General features: G+C 36.9%; 1 protein-coding gene across 1 annotated transcript in view; it reads right to left on the bottom strand.

Annotated features, from left to right (window-relative positions):
* The window catches only part of LOC127970651 (GDNF family receptor alpha-4-like), a 103,459-nt gene that overhangs the window by 13,990 nt on the left and 69,693 nt on the right, over positions 1-19,776 (bottom strand). Inside the window, exons 2-5 of the mRNA XM_052573319.1 lie at positions 9,213-9,491; positions 8,853-8,933; positions 3,472-3,817; positions 1,588-1,697 (exon numbers count right to left, since the gene is read on the bottom strand). Of these exons, the coding sequence (XP_052429279.1) occupies positions 1,588-1,697; positions 3,472-3,817; positions 8,853-8,933; positions 9,213-9,491 (816 nt within the window). The remainder of the gene's footprint in view (positions 1-1,587; positions 1,698-3,471; positions 3,818-8,852; positions 8,934-9,212; positions 9,492-19,776) is intronic.

Raw genomic sequence — 19,776 nt, 5'->3', positions numbered from 1 at the left:
AATGCTGTGAAAGTACTAAAACAAAAGTTAAGCAGTGATGGAATCTTCTCACCCTGAATCGTTACTTGTTTATAGTGGTGATAAGTTGTTGTAGTACAAGTTGATCACACAAATGTACTGCAGATTAGACCCAAAAGTACATGGGTTAATAATGAGCAACAAAATCAAACAAAAACTTATATCAGTGGTGTCCAAACCTGCTCCTGGAGGGTCAAATGAACCAGCCAATCAAAATACAATTTTGACAAATTTCCCTAAGCACTTCCCCTCTGGGAAATCCCGGATGCCATTGTGAAGTGCATTCTACTTTGTCAAGTGAACAGATAAAATGTATATGGACAGACCCTTGATCCCTCAAATTAAAGAGGGAGCGAGTCATCTCGTATGTTCATCTACATATACCACAAATGTAACAATTGTGATGTTTTTTATGTATCCAAAACAAGGTGATGTGAACATTGCAGAGCGCTAAACACTCTCATGCAATGTATGTTGCATTCATACTTGACACTAGAGGGCGCACTCATGCAGAAAGTCTAAAACAGACTTATAGAAGTAATAATTTATGCCGTGCCACCTATTGCAACCAGGGCTCTATGAGTTGTGGCTAGAATGGATACAGTAACAGCCAGAAAATAACAATACATTATATTTGCTACCTATTAGATTGTTTTATTAATGTGTACGCATAACCCAACCCTAAATCCTGCCCTTACCCTAATGCAAAAACAGTAATTAATTGTTGTTCAGCGTGACAATAATTCTCAGCTAAGCTGAATAAAAATCAAACATTTTGACTGATGAAATGTGAAGACAATAAACATACGATTACGACAATATTTTGTTCTTGTGTGTGTTTTCAAGTCATATCCAGGAAATAAACAAATATGAATAATGCCATGCTAAGTGACATATAGAAACTAGAAAATTTTATTTTCTGCCATATTCTGTGATAAAAATGGGAAAAAGTGTTTGAAGTGTATATAAACCAATAATATTATTGTCATTAGAAACATATAGGAATAATATTATAGAATGTTATTGGTTATTGTCCAGCAGTATATTTGATTTTCTAGCCAGTTAAACAAATAAATAACTGTCAATAAGATACAGACCGACAGAAAAAAAATAGTTATTACATTTGAAATTTCTGTCCCAGTCACTTCTGAAATGATGGCTACGCCTCTGGGATTTTGAGACAGGTATGTTGGAGCAGGTTGAAGCTAAACTCTGCAAGATGTAGACCTTCCAGGAGCAGGACTGGACACGTATGACCCCACTGACTGTCATTATATGAACAAAACATTTGAAACATTCTTCAAAATATCTTCTTTTGTGTTCTACAGAAATCATGTTTGTAATGAGGATTGCAATTGCAGTATTATGCATCACATGAACTTGTGACAAGGTTTAATAAACCCCTGAGAGCTTGTATGTGTCATGGTGGTATTTTTTTCTTAACATTTCCCTGGTTGGTGGATAAGATTATAATGCCAAGCTTGATAAGATTGCAATGCCCATAATTTGAATCTCCCTGACTGGTGCATGCGATAAACCCGGTTGAACTATGTTGCCCAGAGTTCTCACCTATCAGGCCGGTGTATGCAACAAGGCAGGCTCCGTAATTTTCTTGCTGGCAGCCACTGGCAGTAAGCTCGGAGGGTTGGCAGTCATGCTCGAACTGAGCCAAGCGAGACCTGAGGGAACCACAACAGCACATCCATCATCCAGCCAGTCAGCAAACCCTCAGAAACACGCATTCCCACAAACATTTTCATCTACCCTGTGTTATACATGTAGATGGGGCTACATACTTTGTTCTATTTTGTCCTCTTCTTTTCTGTTTAGAAAGCTTTAGACCAACACTCTCCACTCTTCTCTCTTTTTCAGTCCCCCCTTTATAACACTCTGCATAGTTCTGATCCATTCGTTTTGCAAATCAGATACATAACGGCAATTCAGAATTCTGGAGAACTGCCAGATTCTCAATCAGCCGCCGGAAACTCTGCTGACAGCGACCTTTTACATGCAGGTCACATTCTGCCTGTCCTCTGGTGACCAATCAATCATTTAACCAGGTCAGTCTCAGAGGAATTGCCCACATTCCCTGCTGATTCTTATGCTTACTGGCTGTTGTGGCCGTAAGTGATCTCCTCTTGTGTAATGTGTTGTGTCAGCAGAGTGTTCGCTTGTTGTGTGAAAGCATGATGGTTGAATCGATGGCAAAGACCGATGAAGGCCTTTGAGGGAGGCTCAAATATAACCACTCAAACTCAGCTCTACTGAGAGCCTTGCAGAGTGAATGCAGCTGTCAGACTCATGTGTTTGTTGGATTTACAGTTTTCTGTTTGTCCATAGTGAACAGATAAATTAACAGAGCGTAAAATTATCCTATACTTTTACTACACACTTGGGCATTATTGTGTTTATATTAATTACATTGTGTAAATTTAATTTATATTCTCAGCATGCCACAAGGGATGCTGTAGCATAAATTGTCGTCTTCTATGGCAAGTTTTCATATATACTAGAACAAAAGTTTGGGGCTCAGTAATTATTTGGTTTGTTTGTTTAAGAAATGTGTACTTTTATATTCAGCAAAAACATTAAATATTTAAAATTGATTCAGCTCTCAGAATCCTCAAAACTATTAAATTGGTTTAATGTCTTTAATATCTGAATGATTTCTGAAGGATCATGTGACTCTGAAGACAAAAAATGTTTTATATATATATATATATATAATATAAGAAAATGTCTTTGTCTTCAGAGTATGTATGTATATATATATATATATATATATATATATATATATATATATATATATATATATATATATATATATATATATATATATATATGTGTGTGTATGTATGTATGTGTTAAGGTTGGCAACAGAGAACTCGATTCTTATTTGGAATGGTTACATTTAAAAAATAAAAATAAATAAAAATAAATACTGAAATCAAATGGCATTTCTAAAGAATAATTGTTTAATTGGAGTATATTAAAAGTATAGGTAACACTATATTCTAAGGTGTTCTTGTTACATGTACTTACTATTATATGAAGAACAAATTGTGCATAATTATATGCAAGTAACCCTAAGCCAAATCCTAACCCTAAACATATATTAGGTACATGTAGTTAATTAATATTACTGAGTACTTTGAGTTGGTAATTTATTATTACATTGTAACAAGGACACCTTAAAATAAAGTGAAATCAAATTATTATTATTATTATTATTTAAAATAAAACTTTTTAGGTAACTGAGTGTTTACCTCATGTGAATTTACTGTACACCTAACATATATTCATTTCTTCAGGTTCAAAACTTTTTGAATGGGACAAAATGACTCTGTGCACCTTTATATATTACTCTTTACAGAGCACAGAGTTTCAGGCCCTTCAAAAGAGCTTCATTGTATTTGTAACAGTCATTTTCACACAGACACACACAATACCCACTTGCACACATAGTCGGCCTCACAAACTCTAAGTTGTGTCAGGCAATTGGGTTTTTCCCTTTCTTCATATGAGCACACAGGCACAATGGTCTGGCGTCGTCGCTCTGCACAAGCTGTGTCAGAGCATGGACAGAAGAGCAGCTCGTGTGTGTAGTCTGGCGGCACACGGTCGAAGAACTTTCTGAGTGCTTTGCTGCAGCGCGCTCGGTTGCAGGGCCCGGCTCGCGCCGATGGGGCGATGCACGCCGACACGTACTCTGTGCGTAGTTTCTGACACGTCTCATCCACATTACAGGCCTTAGCAGCATCCAAACAACGGTTCACTGTTGTCATGCCCACCTCAGACTCTGAAAGGAAGGAGAGGGAGCAGACTTGTGATTCCAGGGTATAAAGAGATTAGTATGTTAGTTACACTTGCCTACTTTAGAGTACAAACAGAAAGGTAGTTGGAGTAGCTACAGTCGCTGTCCAGTGCTGAAACAGAAGCCTGAACTCAAGATAACACAGAAAACCAGACCACAACAGTAAAATGTGGCATTACCTACCATCCAACATAACATTTTCTCTCTCTCTCTTTTTTTTTTTTTTTTGCTTGTTCTCTGCTTTTTTCCCTGTCTTACTTTGCTTCCTCCCCTTGTTTTCTTTTCCCCTTCTGTCCTATTTACTAAACTTAACTGTCAATGGGATATGAAATCATACAAATGAGATTGTAGTGACAAATTTCTTAATGCAAAATAGTTACGAATTGCCATAAGAGTGTATTAAAAGCACTTACAAAAGCCTTCCAATTTAATAACTAATGTCATTAATTATTTTCTGAATGGCCTTGTCCAGCTGTCAGAGCAGCATGGGTTTTTGGAGGTGTGCTCTGGCTCATTGTTCTAATGAGGGTTGAGGTTCATACAGAACATCTCTTTCTCTCATGTCCTAATGAAGGTTTGAGTTGGTCTGCTCTAAGAGGATGTGAGTCTGGGTGGCCTGTGTGTGCTGCTAATGAATAGAGCATGAGTGAGAATGAAAGTTGAATGAGTCTGGTCTCTATCACAGAGCAGGTCCCAGCTGAGACTGGCTGCTGCAGCCGCTGCTTCATTTTTCATATCAGACTAATGTGGGCCGCAGAGAGCCTGCCAGCATTACACTGCCATAGAGCTCGCTTTATCTCTCTCTCTCTCTCTCTCTCTCTCTATATACAGTCTTGTTCAAAATAATAGCAGTACAATGTGACTAACCAGAATAATCAAGGTTTTTCGTATATTTTTTTATTGCTACTTGGCAAACAAGTTACCAGTAGGTTCAGTAGATTCTCAGAAAACAAATGAGACCCAGCATTCATGATATGCACGCTCTTAAGGCTGTGCAATTGGGCAATTAGTTGAATTAGTTGAAAGGGGTGTGTTCAAAAAAATAGCAGTGTGGCATTCAATCACTGAGGTCATCAATTTTGTGAAGAAACAGGTGTGAATCAGGTGGCCCCTATTTAAGGATGAAGCCAACACTTGTTGAACATGCATTTGAAAGCTGAGGAAAATGGGTCGTTCAAGACATTGTTCAGAAGAACAGCGTACTTTGATTAAAAAGTTGATTAGAGAGGGGAAAACCTATAAAGAGGTGCAAAAAATGATAGGCTGTTCAGCTAAAATGATCTCCAATGCCTTAAAATGGAGAGCAAAACCAGAGAGACGTGGAAGAAAACGGAAGACAACCATCAAAATGAATAGAAGAATAACCAGAATGGCAAAGGCTCAGCCAATGATCACCTCCAGGATGATCAAAGACAGTCTGGAGTTACCTGTAAGTACTGTGACAGTTAGAAGACGTCTGTGTGAAGCTAATCTATTTTCAAGAATCCCCCGCAAAGTCCCTCTGTTAAAAAAAAGGCATGTGCAGAAGAGGTTACAATTTGCCAAAGAACACATCAACTGGCCTAAAGAGAAATGGAGGAACATTTTGTGGACTGATGAGAGTAAAATTGTTCTTTTTGGGTCCAAGGGCCACAGGCAGTTTGTGAGACGACCCCCAAACTCTGAATTCAAGCCACAGTACACAGTGAAGACAGTGAAGCATGGAGGTGCAAGCATCATGATATGGGCATGTTTCTCCTACTATGGTGTTGGGCCTATTTATCGCATACCAGGGATCATGGATCAGTTTGCATATGTTAAAATACTTGAAGAGGTCATGTTGCCCTATGCTGAAGAGGACATGCCCTTGAAATGGTTGTTTCAACAAGACAATGACCCAAAACACACTAGTAAACGGGCAAAGTCTTGGTTCCAAACCAACAAAATTAATGTTATGGATTGGCCAGCCCAATCTCCAGACCTTAATCCAATTGAGAACTTGTGGGGTGATATCAAAAATGCTGTTTCTGAAGCAAAACCAAGAAATGTGAATGAATTGTGGAATGTTGTTAAAGAATCATGGAGTGGAATAACAGCTGAGAGGTGCCACAAGTTGGTTGACTCCATGCCACACAGATGTCAAGCAGTTTTAAAAAACTGTGGTCATACAACTAAATATTAGTTTAGTGATTCACAGGATTGCTAAATCCCAGAAAAAAAAAATGTTTGTACAAAATAGTTTTGAGTTTGTACAGTCAAAGGTAGACACTGCTATTTTTTTGAACACACCCCTTTCAACTAATTGCCCAATTGCACAGCCTTAAGAGCGTGCATATCATGAATGCTGGGTCTTGTTTGTTTTCTGACAATCTACTGAACCTACTGGTAACTTGTTTGCCACGTAGCAATAAAAAATATACTAAAAACCTTGATTATTCTGGTTAGTCACATTGTACTGCTATTATTTTGAACAAGACTGTATATATATATATATATATATATATTTTTTTTTTCTTCCCCCATGAGCCGTGGACTTTTTTAACTACTGCCCCCTTCATTATAATCTTTTTCACCTCTGTGTCTTTTAACATGTCCTATTTATCCTTTCCATCCATAAATCCATCCATTATTCTTTGCATCATTTCTTCAGTTTGTTTCCTTTCCTTGTTTCTTTCTGTACATTCGTTTCCCATTTGTTTCTTTATTTTTCCTCCCTTAGCTTGCTTGCTTTCTTCCTTCACCCCCCCCCCCCCCCATTTATTCTTTCCCTTCTTTCTTTTCACCTTTTTTTAATTACATCTTTCTGTCCCTCATCCTTCTTCACTTCCCTTCCTTCCTTGGCTCGTTTATTTTTCTTGCTTTATTCTATCCATTACAGTGTTGGCCAAAATGATTAGAACACTAGTATTTTCACAGCTAAAAAATCAGTTAGTTCTATATTTTGCTGTAGTGTGTGAGTAGAAAATATCAGTGTACATTTCCAAACATTCATTTTTCCACAGTTCTTCTGAATTGAGTCTGTCTCAGTTTGTTCTGTTTCTTCATGTTATTCCAGACAGACTGATGATGGTGAGATCAGATCTCTGTGTGGAGCACTGGCTGTTGTCAGACTCCTTGTGTAAACAAACTGTCTCTGGATTATTACAATTACTGGCAAAATGAATGTTTGGAAATGTAAACTGATATTTATAAACTGATAAGACACTGCAGCAAAAAAGAAAAAGAGAAAGAGAACTTTAATTTACTTCCTATTCTTTCATTTACTCATTTGCTTGCTTCCTTACTTTTCTTTATTCCATTCTCCCACTAATTTCTTTTCTCCTTATTTATTTCCATCCATCATACCTACAATTATACTTTGTTTGTTGCATTTTCCTTCTTTGCTTCCTTTCTTTACACTCTTGCTTCCATTAATTTCCCTCCCACCTTTCATCCTTTGCTTGTGTGCTTCCTTTCTACCTTTTTTTCCATTTCCTTCATTTTTATGAATGCTTGTTGCCTTTCTTGTTCTTCCTTCCTCCTTTCCAACTCATTCACAGTGCATTCTTCTGTCCCTCCTTTCATACTTGTTTTTCTTCATTTTGGTATTTTTCCTTGCTGTCTTTCGGTTGTTTGTTTGTTCTTTCATTCTTTGCTAGCTTTCATTCTTATCATAAATCTTGTTATTTCTTTCTTTCTTCCTTTCGTTTAATTTCTTCCTCTGCTCAGAATCCGTTTGGGTGATATTGCTTTTTTCATCCATCATTAAGGGGTTTTGCAAGCTTATGATCAATACTGAGCCAATATTCTGGACCCTGGTACTCATTATATTGCTGTATACACAGATTCTAGACGTAAGTACTGTACATCAGAGTTTGTTGGGACCAATCACCAAACTATTATTACAGGCCTTACACTTCACACATACTGTTACATATAAATGTCTACAATGAAATATATATTTTTCATTTAAAATATCTTTCTTTCTGGATAAATCTAATTTATCCAGTAAAACACTGAAAGCCTCATGCCACATGAATTAACAAACACATAAAGAACGAACACATAAAGAAAATAAAGTGAACAAAAGTTCCTGTTTGGATAAGCAAGCCTTTTAATTTGAGTCTGTAATACTGGCAGAAAAGACTGTTACAAGGTCATTGAAATGTTAAGAATATATTAAATTAATTTTTCAAATTTTTCCCAATTTCTTTGTCTTTTGACTATTATTTTTTTCTAAGTGTCTATGTCTATTTCCCCTCCCTCCCCTTTCTAATTTCCACACTCTTGTTTGATCTTTGTTGTCTCGACCAAACCAGGAACGCTCACAGTGTTTGAGAGTTGAGAGCAGCCATCATTAAAAGTCAAGCATGAATGACCGACATTACTTTCATTACTTTGAGGAAATCATTCTCTGTCCTATCCCCGAGAGTTAAAATATTATTTTATGTGTGTCTGCTTGGACTCAAGTGTGTATATGAGTGTGTGTGCACGCAAGAGAGATGATGAGTAAATGGATCATTATGTGCTGCCCTCGGGGGCCATAAAATTCAGCTCATGCCTTAAGCACCCCATAAACTGAGGCTGACAAACTGACAGTTTTAGTCATGTGGCTCCTCCAAGAATAAGTTTCTGACTTGGTATGGTGCTATTTTGAGTGAACGTAATGAGATGGGAGAAAGATGAGTGAAATGCCTTGATTAGAAAATGAAATTCTGAGATAAATCATCCGACTGTTTAGTCTTTGTTAGGTCCATTTGAGAGTCTTTGGCCCACAGCGAAATGTTTGTTCTGTTCCTGACAGGTCCCTGATGCATGCCTCATTTTGTAGGAAACGCAGTTTATCGTCAACGGTGCCGATGTACGGCAACTATGTTATATCCAAGTACATTAAACAAAGTGTTCATGTTTTGCTGTTGTAAGCTATTAAGCTCTGCCCTATTAATAACTCTTCACTGCTAATGCTTGGCATAGAAGTGACAAAACACATCGTGATCAGTTCCAAATCAATTCCAGCACCACAGCACATAATCGGCATAGTGTGTCTGTGCAAATCACTGACCTGCAGCGATGGAGGCCAGGCGAACATAATCAAAGCCCCGCTCGACAGGCTCATAGGGGTAATTCTCCACCAAGCTCAGCCCTGTAAACGCACACACAAACAGGGTTTTTCGTGGCTATGGTAACAGAGTATTTTGTGTCAGTGAATTAATGAGAGTGTCACAGGTAAAAGTTCAGTTTGAAGTAATGCTTCTATAATGCTGAACTGGTTAGCATATTAAAATGCAGCGTCTAATTAGCATCCAGTGAAGTGGTTTCTGGGGACCGCGTGGGTGTGAGTATTAGAACTTGTAATTGCATCATTGTGCGAGCAAATGCTTTGTATGTGACAAAGAAAAATTTTGAATATGGATTTGCTCACCGTGCAGCACGGACTGCTTGAGGCTCCAGTAGATGCTGAGACAGTTCTTCTCTCTCTTCATGCCCCGTTTGCACTGGCATTTGTGCAGAGGACTAGACAGCAGGGCCGTCACGGCGTTCTCGCAGTGGTTGCGCGCCCCCGGACCCAGCTTCACGCTTCCACCTCCTGCAACACACTGCCTCAGTGTTCTCAATCGCGGACTACACGCCTCATCACTGGAGCACGAGTCCCCCGCAGTCAGACAGTCCCACCGGCCCCCGGACACCAGCCGCAGCACCCCTGCACAGAACACACAGATCTGTCAGGAACACTTTACAGTGAGGTCCTATTAGGCAGCGTTATAGTTAATGCATTAAAAGGAAAGTTCACCAAAAAAAAAAAAAATACTTCAATTTGTTCCAAATCTGTAGAAGTTTATTTGGTCCCACTTTATATTAAGTGGCCTTAACTACTATGTACTTACATAAAAAAATAAGTACAATGTACTTATTGTGTTCATATTGTATAGTAAAACACTTTTGCTGCTATTGAGGTGGGATAGGGATAATGTTAGGGAGAGGGTTGGAGGTATGGGCGAGTTTAAGGGTGGGTTAAGGTGTAAAGTATGGGTCAACAGTGTAATTATAAATGTAAATACAGAAATTAAATATAGATGTAATTACATGTTGTTTTTTTTAAATACAAGTACAATGTAAAAACATGTATGTACACAATAAGTACATTGTACTAAATTATTAATTAAAATGTAAGTACATAGTAGTTAAGGCCACTTAATATAAAGTGGGTCCGTTTATTTTGTCTGTTGAATGCAAAAGAAGACATTTTGAATAATGTTGGAATCAAACAATTGACCGTAGCCATTAACTTTTAGAGTAAGGAAAAAATCCTATGAAAGTCAACCGGTAGGAATATCATGTATTCAACAGAGTAAATTATGAATTTTCATTTTTAGATGAACTATCCCTTTAACTGGCATTATTACACAACGCTTATAAATGCTTGATTCTAATCTATTAGTCTGTCATTCCCTGATAATAGGACTGTGAATCTTAGGCAGCAATTCGATTCATGATTCATAGGTTTTCGATTCGATTCAAGAACGATTTTTGCAAATTTAGTACGATTCAATTAAAGTCGATTCGATTTGATTATAAAGATTTGATTCTGCACTCTTTGGGCCCTATAATACACCCAGCGAAATACAAATGCATTTGTGCTCCCATGGGAGCGGTGGTGTTAAAAAGAGGTGTGTTCAGGTGCATTGCTGGCACATTCAAACAAAGGTGCATTGCTATTTTAAGGAGCTGAAAATAGACTGTGCCATAGACCAACTCAAACCTGGTTTAAAGTCTGGCGCAATGTTTTTTCTTTGTTATTTAAAGAGCATGTTAGTATAGGCAGGTCCGCCACACGCGTTATTAACAACAAATGCTACTTTCAACCTTGGCTCCTATTTCAAGGTCGTTGTTAATGCTGTGGTTATTTTAACAGTTTCCTTCGTACATTCGGTTCATCTTTCGAATGCTCAGGTAACGCTGTCGGTAAGATGCAATAAGCCATTGAAAAACTAAAGAAAAGTAAAGCTACTTCACTTTAGCATTACTGGCAATGAGTCCTGAGGAGAGATCACACATCAGCTGTGTCAGAGATGAATAGAGCGCGAGTGCAATCCTGTGGCATTCATGGGTGGTAATAGTTGAGCGCGTGAAAGAGAGAAGCGAGGCACAAATTCTGTTCAAGATCTCCATTAATTCGTACGTGTAGTATTTCAATGTGTATATATTTTGAAAGCATTGAATCGTGATTCATTCGATTCTTAGTGTTTTAAATCAATTACTGTCCAAGATTGGCTATTCACAATTCAAAAATCATGTTTCAAGATCAATGCATATGCATCGTCAGGGTTTATAATCGATGATGTACTGAGAAAACGAGCGAATTGTTACACTCCTACCCGATAATGACATCATAAAATGGTACGATTTTTAATCAGTTTCAAGTTTCTACTCAAATCAATATTTAACATCCACATAATGATTTATTTGGTGAAAAGCCATGTGATGAGTGATATAACATTATCCCTTATGTAAATTTGTTTGGTTGTCTTTTATCAAAGCCACTTGTTTCATTTATTTACATGTGACAAGTAAAATAAACCCATTAAAATGAATACAAAATCCCTCCTGTTCACACCACTGCTGGGGTTTGTTCTCGTAAAACAACTGACTGGAACTACATCGTCCCTTACTTAACTAATGAGAATTTCATTTGTAACAGTATTTATTAATCGTTCACTCTTAGGTCATGTTAACTCATGTCTGTTAAATAATCTTAGATGCAATATTTGATTTAAACGATGTATTAGTAAATGTTAAAATTAACATAAGATTATTAAAGACTTTTATTGTTAGTTGATGTAACTTAATGTAATGTTACTAGTGTCTAGTGTTACTGATCTGTCATTCATAGTAAACTATTATACAATTTACTGCTGTAAACAAAACACAATATTATTACTTGTTTATGTGGGCGAATAAAGGAATAATTTACATGGCTTAACCTGTGTTAACCTCATCCACTTTCCCTGCCTTTTCAGTCACGCTACTTGTTTTCAGGGGGTGAGCAAGCTGCAAAATGTGGAGGAATGACTGACAAACAACCTGAGCGCCAGATTTGTTCATTAAAGGACAATTTCATCCTTCCTGAAAATGACTTGTATAATCAAATGCTTCAAAGCAAAACAAAACTGTTCCAAACTCTATTTAAATTAATGCCAGAGAGTATTTCGGAAAGTCTGATTTCCCATTATGCTGTTTGATCTCAAGGGCAATAACTGCATCTCAACATCTGTTTAGCTGAAACACCCAAGTGAATAACAAAAATATTTTCAACAGCTATCTGTACATTTCCCAATGAAATGCATAGTCTTTGTTTAGCTTAAGTGTTTGATATGCTGGTGGAGGTTGAGGAGAGACCCCACATATGATTGTAAAGCACTTTGGGTGTACAACAATACACAATGAAGCGCTATATAAATGCATCATTCATTCATTCATTAAGTGTTTGAAATATGCAGTAAATATATTGTTGTTTACATAATGAGATCTTAAATATCATGATATCAGCATTGTTTAAAGGAGCTGAATGCAATAATGGTCTCAGCTTCAGACGTCCAACTCACAGACAACCCACCATCTGTGCCCTGACCTTTTGATGCACACTAAACTGGCAAGTATATTTGAAAAGTTTGGGTTTTTCCAAGCCATTCTGTGATCAAAGCTGCCCTGCTGTTATAGTTCTCAGCCGTCTTTGAGTCTGTTCTGTATACCTTCATAACTATCTCTGATTTGGTTCAGCTACCAAATCGAACAGAAGGAAACTGCAATGGACTGTCAGGACTGCTGAGAAAATTATTGGTGCTTCAGTTCTCGCCCTTCAAGACCAGTGCATCTCGAAACGGGCAGGAGGAATCACTTCAGACCCACACACAGGCCACTGCCTTTTTGAACCGTTGCTACAAAGAACAGCACTAGAACATCCAAGAACATCCCTCAGGCCTTCTACCTCATGAACAATTAAAACCTCAGTGCTACATTTCTGTTGTGAACAATATTTCAATTCAACTAAAATATTTATTCAACTGGATGTACATATTCTATACTGCACATTACTGTGAAAAAGATGTACAGTTTAACATACTTTAAAAAGAGTAACTATTATGGAAATAATATACTTTAACAGAATATACTGAATTGCCAACTGAATGTAATGTTTTCGGACACTTAATTGCAATTTAATGAAAATGTATTATAGTTTAAATCTAGGGAAGCCAACACTGCTCCTAGAGAGCTACGTCCTGCTGAGATCAGCTCCAACCCCAATCAAACACACCCGCTAATATAGATTTTCAGGGTCACTTAAAAATTACAGGCAGGTGGATTAAAACAAGGCTGGAAGTAAAGTCTGCGGGAAGCAGAAGGTAGTTCTCCAGGACCAGGGTTGGCATCCCTAGATTTAATTTTATACTGAATGCAATTAGGTGACCTTTAGACCCACCTAAGTAGGATATATTTCTATGTAATTTCATAATTACTTGTATTATCTTTGAAATATGGTTAAAAGTGTATGCTGAATGAAACCAAAATGTTTGTGGTAAACTGAAGTGTATTTTAATCCCATTTGTATTGAAACTTGTATCTTGTATTAAATATATTTGCAAATATACATTTGTAATGAAGATGCAGTTAAGACCATTTTTCCCCTTCTGATAGGATACATACTTGTAAAAAAAGCTAGTGGCTTCTGTTACTTTTCCACACTTCTGCTCAAACATCTGTTCCGAGAGTATATTTTTTTCGTTAACGATTAAGAAACTCTGCAATATACCTGATTGCTTTACGGCGGCAACAAATGTTGCACTGTAATTACGACATTGATATATTTATGACAGCAAATTCCATCCAGTTAACTGTAAGGGGCTCCAATATTCACCTTATTTTTCAATGTGAAAGTATGCGGTTTTGAGTGTGTGAAACTTCAGTTTTATTAGCTGCTATAGGGAAATAAGAAGAACATGTGGTAAAAGGTACAAATGTTCTACAAACCAGTGAATGGTAAAGTACCAGTTTGCCGTTTCAAGAAGCATAACAAGCAGTTGTGTTCATCTAAAAATAACTGGAAGCAAATGGCATCAGACACTTTAAATATACAAAATGGTCACGGCCATTAAAATGTGAAAAATAAGGTGGATAAATATACAAAACTACATACAGTTGCTTTAAAGTGCACCTATCTGTTACAGGATGAGCAACATATATTCATAAAAAGTTAACCTTCCGTAAGTAAACTTAAGTGGGGGTTTATTTTTATTAATATTAGCTATCTACAGGCACAGTTTTTTTCTCCCAAAAAATATGTATAAGATTAATGTACAGTACAAATGCACATTAAATTTAAACTTCGTTTTCACGAGGGCATACATTAGTCTTTTTCTTCTGTTGTGTTTTGTATTGTTATATTTATAGTCTATTTCCTTTACTTTTCTTGTGGTTTTCCTGTTTCTGTCACCAAGAGACAAGATGAGACAAGAAGAGAGGAGATTTGACATGACGAGGGGAGAGAAGATAGAACGAAATGAAACATGATGAGATTTGACAAGACAAGAAAAGACGGTAGAAGAGAAGAGATGAGACGAGAGGAGAGAATAGACAAAATGAGAAAAGACGAGATGAGACGATTTGTGTGGGAACCTTGCACATCATCTAAGATAGATTCCTAAATGAAGTGAAGTGTGTCGGCACAATATCTAATCTCATTGTGCCTAAAAAGAGAGTAATCTAGTGTGGAAGATGAACCTGCTCAATGGATTATGTGGTAATCAGATTATTTCTTCATGAAATATTGTAGAGGAATGGTTGAAGACCATTCTGAGAACCTTGCCAAAGTACAGCTGCTACATCAAAGCAATGGTGCCCAAAGCAATTATGGGAAATCATCTAGTTTGTCACTCATGTTGGTTCCAATACTTTACACCTCCCATCAGTGTGCTAACATTAAACACCCACACACTTCAACAGAAGAATACCTACACGCACACACAGAGATAAAAGACACAAATGCTGCTGTAGAGATGGGGTGAGAGGCATTAACATCTGGTAATTAAGTTGATTAACTACAACAATAAAGGTTCTATATATGTGTGTGTGCGTGTGCGAGAGAGGAAGTCTGTCTGATAGAGGTTGAGAGGACGACCGGTGCTCTCAGATCTTACACCCTTGAGAAGAAACTCACAGAGCTCTCACACACTTCCTCACCATTAGTCCTGCATAGAGACATACTCGGCACAAAGATGTGCTAATGGTGCGGGTGTGCAAGAGAGAGAGAAAGCGAGCGCTGTCCCCTAGAGAGATGTGGATCTACAATCCTCAGAGATGCCATCACAGAGAACCTCTGTGTCACTCAGCATACTCCCCTAATCCTAACACACTGATGGTGTGTTTACCTCTGTCACACAGTCTCCCCATCCTATTGTGTGTCGTCTTTTATGTCCTCGGTGTCCATAGGCAATTCTAGACCCCATTTAGGAGGGTTTCAGCCACATTGGTTTTAATCTAGCCCTAAAAAAAATCTGTCATTATGTGATTTATTTTTCACTTGCTCAAAGCAGTGGTTGCTGTGAGCTATTTTAGGGTATTGTGCTCTAAATCCCTCTGCAAAAAAAACTTAAAGTTCATTATCCATTGCTCTATAAAGTGGATGTGACCAAATATTTGTTGGCTTAGCAGCCTGTCTCACCTATTTTTACAAAGTCCCAAGTTATGTATATTATTATTGACCTTTTCTTTTTTTAATAATAACTACTGTATTTAAATAATGACCAAGTTAGTATGAAGAAAAGAATGTAGCACCTAGATGTTTTTCAGAAAGTCTATTACAACTACTGGGCAAACGTTGCGCCACCTAATTTAAATTTATGAGCCAGGCTTATAATTTGCCCTCTACACACATTTCCAGCTCTGTCCTAAGACCCTTTATGCACTGATAATAGTCTCCTGATGATCTTTTTTTTTTTTTTTACATTTTTACCTACAACCTCTTAAGTTTTTATTTTTCTTGGCAAATGTTATGCTGTGTTATAATATATATATATATATATATATATATATATATATATATATATATATATATATATATATATATATATATATATATATATATATATATATTATATATTCTTATATCAAGATGCATTTACTTGAAAAGGAAAATTACATTAGATATTAAGATATTTATTTTATTATTAATTTAATAAAGTTTAGTTCATGCTTAAAATGAGATAAAATATCTGCCAATTGGGGGGTGGGGGTGGCTTTTTCCTTTCGAATTAAGTATATTTTTCTCAATACCACTGGCCTTTTAAAATATAAAAACTATTTGCAATTGTCTTGTCTTTGTTTTCTCCGGACTCCATTTGCCATTACCCCCTGCCTAGGAACTCATTATCACACCACACCTGTTTCCCATCAGTGACACTATAAAGGTTGCACTCATCCACACACACATTGCTGCTTATTGTTTAGCCCGTGTTGTCTAGTTCCTGCCTTATCTTACCTTAATGTTTTGTTCTTGGACTGTTTACCTGGTTTTTGGATTACTCTTTTGGATTACTCTTTTGGATTACCCTGGATATATTTTTTTGCTGGTGTTCTGACCCTGCCTGTCCAACTACGCTAAAACAATAAAGCCTACACTTAGACCCTCAACCCGTTGTCACGTCTGCACATTATACTAGTGATATGTCTTTTTGCATCTCAGGTTAATGTATTCTGATTTTAAATGATTATTTATTCTGTTGTTGACTTTGCACCTGTAACCGGTTATATTTTATGTATCAAATTTGTATATTAGGACGAGACCACTCTCACGATATAAATCTATGAACTAACATCTGATAGTTTGATAGACAGCTGAGACTGAAATCAAGAAGCGTCTCTGTCTCTATGCCTCCCCACTCTCTTCTTGATTAGAGATGGTGTTTTTATGCTAAACAAGGGGAATTTGGTCTGGCTGGTTATTGATTGGTTAAAGGAATCAAATGAAATGTAGAGGAGCTCATGATGGAGTGAGCGGAGAAGAGGAATGCTGATGACTCTCTGCTGTGCTTTGAGGAGCCTAAAGAAACTACTGTCAGATCAGATCCTGCAGCAGGCCTCAGATGGATCAATCAAGAGTCCAGCCTTTAAATCCGAGTGACTCCCTATTGCATACACTTGCCTGTGTAAATCCAGAAATGTGCACTGCGGGTCTCTCTCAGTCCAGTTTGATTTGTCTCATTGTGACTGAGTTGCGTCATTCGCACAGCCTTGTCATCCAAGCCTTGAACCACTAATTGGTGTCACACAGCCCACCCATCCACCCCCCAAATCTGTAATGATTGTTTTTGAATAAAAAAGGACCGAAGCATAGTATTTCCACCCGCAGAGCTTAAAAGTACTTTCAGTAACAGATTCTTGTTATTATAATTAATCGATTATTGTTTAATTAGGAGTAATTTAGCCCCATCTGTGGACCAACAAGTGGAACAAGCTGGTTTGCGTGCTGACCTTACAAAACTTTAAAGTTGTATTTAATCAATTACTTTAAACAGGCACGTAATGGGGCAGTCAGCCTTATAAATGCACATTTCTAAGGCATCTGAATATCAGTGTGATCATAACTTTGCTGAATAACCTCTTATGCACAATCTTCTGTTGTCTCACTGATAATATATACTTTTTTAGTAAGTTAAATGCCTTTTCACATACAGTACTTGTAAAAATGCCCCTTTAGATTGTTGTATACATATTTTTGCTGTGATGTTTAATGGTTAATGTATTAATATATTTAATAACTTTTATATAGATCAAGAACAGTCACTGGATTGGAGAAACTTGGGTTCACTTAATTATAAAATCATGTTAAAATGTAAATATTAAATATGATACATCAGGCTTTTGAGGAAAAATTATTTGTACATCTCTCAATCATCAGTGTATTGCATTTCATTAAAATGTTTTGCCTCCAAAATAAAAACTACAAAGCTTTGATCATAAAACTAAGCACTAAAATTTCATCTTATTAAAACAGATTATTATAATATACAGAATGAAAATGATTCTTATATGCATTTTATGTTAGTATCTGATATACTTTCATAAAGACCTCATTGATTTACATTACAAGCTATCATAATTTCATCTTACATTGTGTACATATAAATATCAGCAACTGCACCAAACTGCATATTTTTGTTCACTCTGGGCCTCTGAATAAAATATTGTTTTTTTTGTGTGTAAAAGTTTAATAAACTGTTCCATTTCAGAAAATTATATTCTCCTGACAATGATTTCATATGTCAATCTTGTATTATGGTGCAGTATGTGCACCTTATCTGAATGAAACAGCCATGTGTATTCTGTTTTGCAAGGATGAGAAGTGCAGATAATTGTCAAGTATGTTGTTTTAGGTAACAAAATCCAATAATCAACTAAACGACTTAGCTAAGAGTTAGAAAAGATGCCAGGAAAGCAGCCTGACTGCACAAGGATTCTATGTTATTGAACTTCTGAGGAAAGGCCCAGAAAGATCAATGTAATAATGAGGAGCAGGATGAGGCCAGCATTACTGCACTGACACCAAAGCCAGCCAGTGTCAACAGTGACACCGCGGGCAAGACCGGTAGAGTTCACCATGAGAGAATAGTCTCCAACAGTGACTTTACTGTTGATTAAAAACTACACATACCACTATTGAGTCATCGAAGAGGTAGGAGGATAATGTTTATTGATGCAAGAAAGTTACTGAACCAGCATTGCAGATAATGCCGATATTGAGAGATTGTTTAAAAGAGCGGCAGCCCTGCTTCCTAACAGGAGAGCTCATTATCGAGCTTTCGTCAGGGTCAGTGGTCTAGGAGGAGAGTGTCGCTCATTAACGGATGATTTACTCTGGAGTTGTTTGAAGAATAGGCAGATAGTGTCAATAAAGTGGCTTATGTACTTTCCCTATTATAAGGACGTTGTTTCTCCTGCAAACTCTTTTTCCCTCTCAAAATCCTGAAGGTTGAAAGAAAGTGGACTGGATGCCTTTATGACCAGAAGCCAAGAGTCTCTTAATCCATCCATGACTGCTGATCAGATCTCCGGGATGACTTGACAGTTGATTGGGAGGAGTATTGACAGTACTGTTCTAATGGGAGAGCAGATCAGTCTTCACCAAACATAGTAGACTGTGAAACCTGCATATGATGCCAACTGACATAGAGGAATGTTACAACATAAAATGCTTCACATGCATGTGCAGAAATGCATGTCAAAAGGAAAAATCCTTTAGTTTAAAAGTTTAGTTTAAAACATGTGCCACATTCTTAGACATGTAATATTTGCGTTTAATCATTTTTCATGTCCAAATCCATTATGTTTTTGAATCTTCTTGTACTATATAGGATCGTACGTGGAGCTGGAGCCTAACTGTTTTTGGCCGTAGGCAGGGAATCACCGTGGAAGGATGGCCAGTCCATCACAGGGATAACTAATTTTAACAGCTTTACTGCTTTTTCCCCCCAAGAAATAATAATTCATATTCTTGTTAGGCAATTTGCTTCTATTCATTCCTACACACATGCTTATAAAATGTAGGGTTGTTCTGTTGTGGCATTTCATTTTTATTAAGAAACATTTATTAAATATTATGCCAAACTAGTTAAAGTTTCCTGTTAAAGAATTTTATTCTTAACCGAAAAACTGGAAAACATACCTGAAACTCAAACAATTTATTTGTGGTCTACACATCAAAATTGCATTTCTCTTCTAAACTTGATTACTTTTGAAGGACTTAATGAAGAGAGTAAAATTGTAAAAATGTGTTATTATTTTGATGAGATGAGAGATTTGATAGTGTTGAATGTTTCATTATGTTGGGATTTAGAACCATTTCAGTTACACTAGATGTATATGACATATAGTTGTATATCCTGCTTTACCGAAAGGACATTGTCACAACCACATGGGCTTTGTTCATTTGTTGT

Source organism: Carassius gibelio, chromosome B13 (assembly GCF_023724105.1).
Source record: "Carassius gibelio isolate Cgi1373 ecotype wild population from Czech Republic chromosome B13, carGib1.2-hapl.c, whole genome shotgun sequence".
Lineage (NCBI taxonomy): Eukaryota > Metazoa > Chordata > Actinopteri > Cypriniformes > Cyprinidae > Carassius > Carassius gibelio.
Note: the sequence above shows the minus strand (reverse complement) of the source record. Positions and strands in the feature narration are given on the sequence as shown.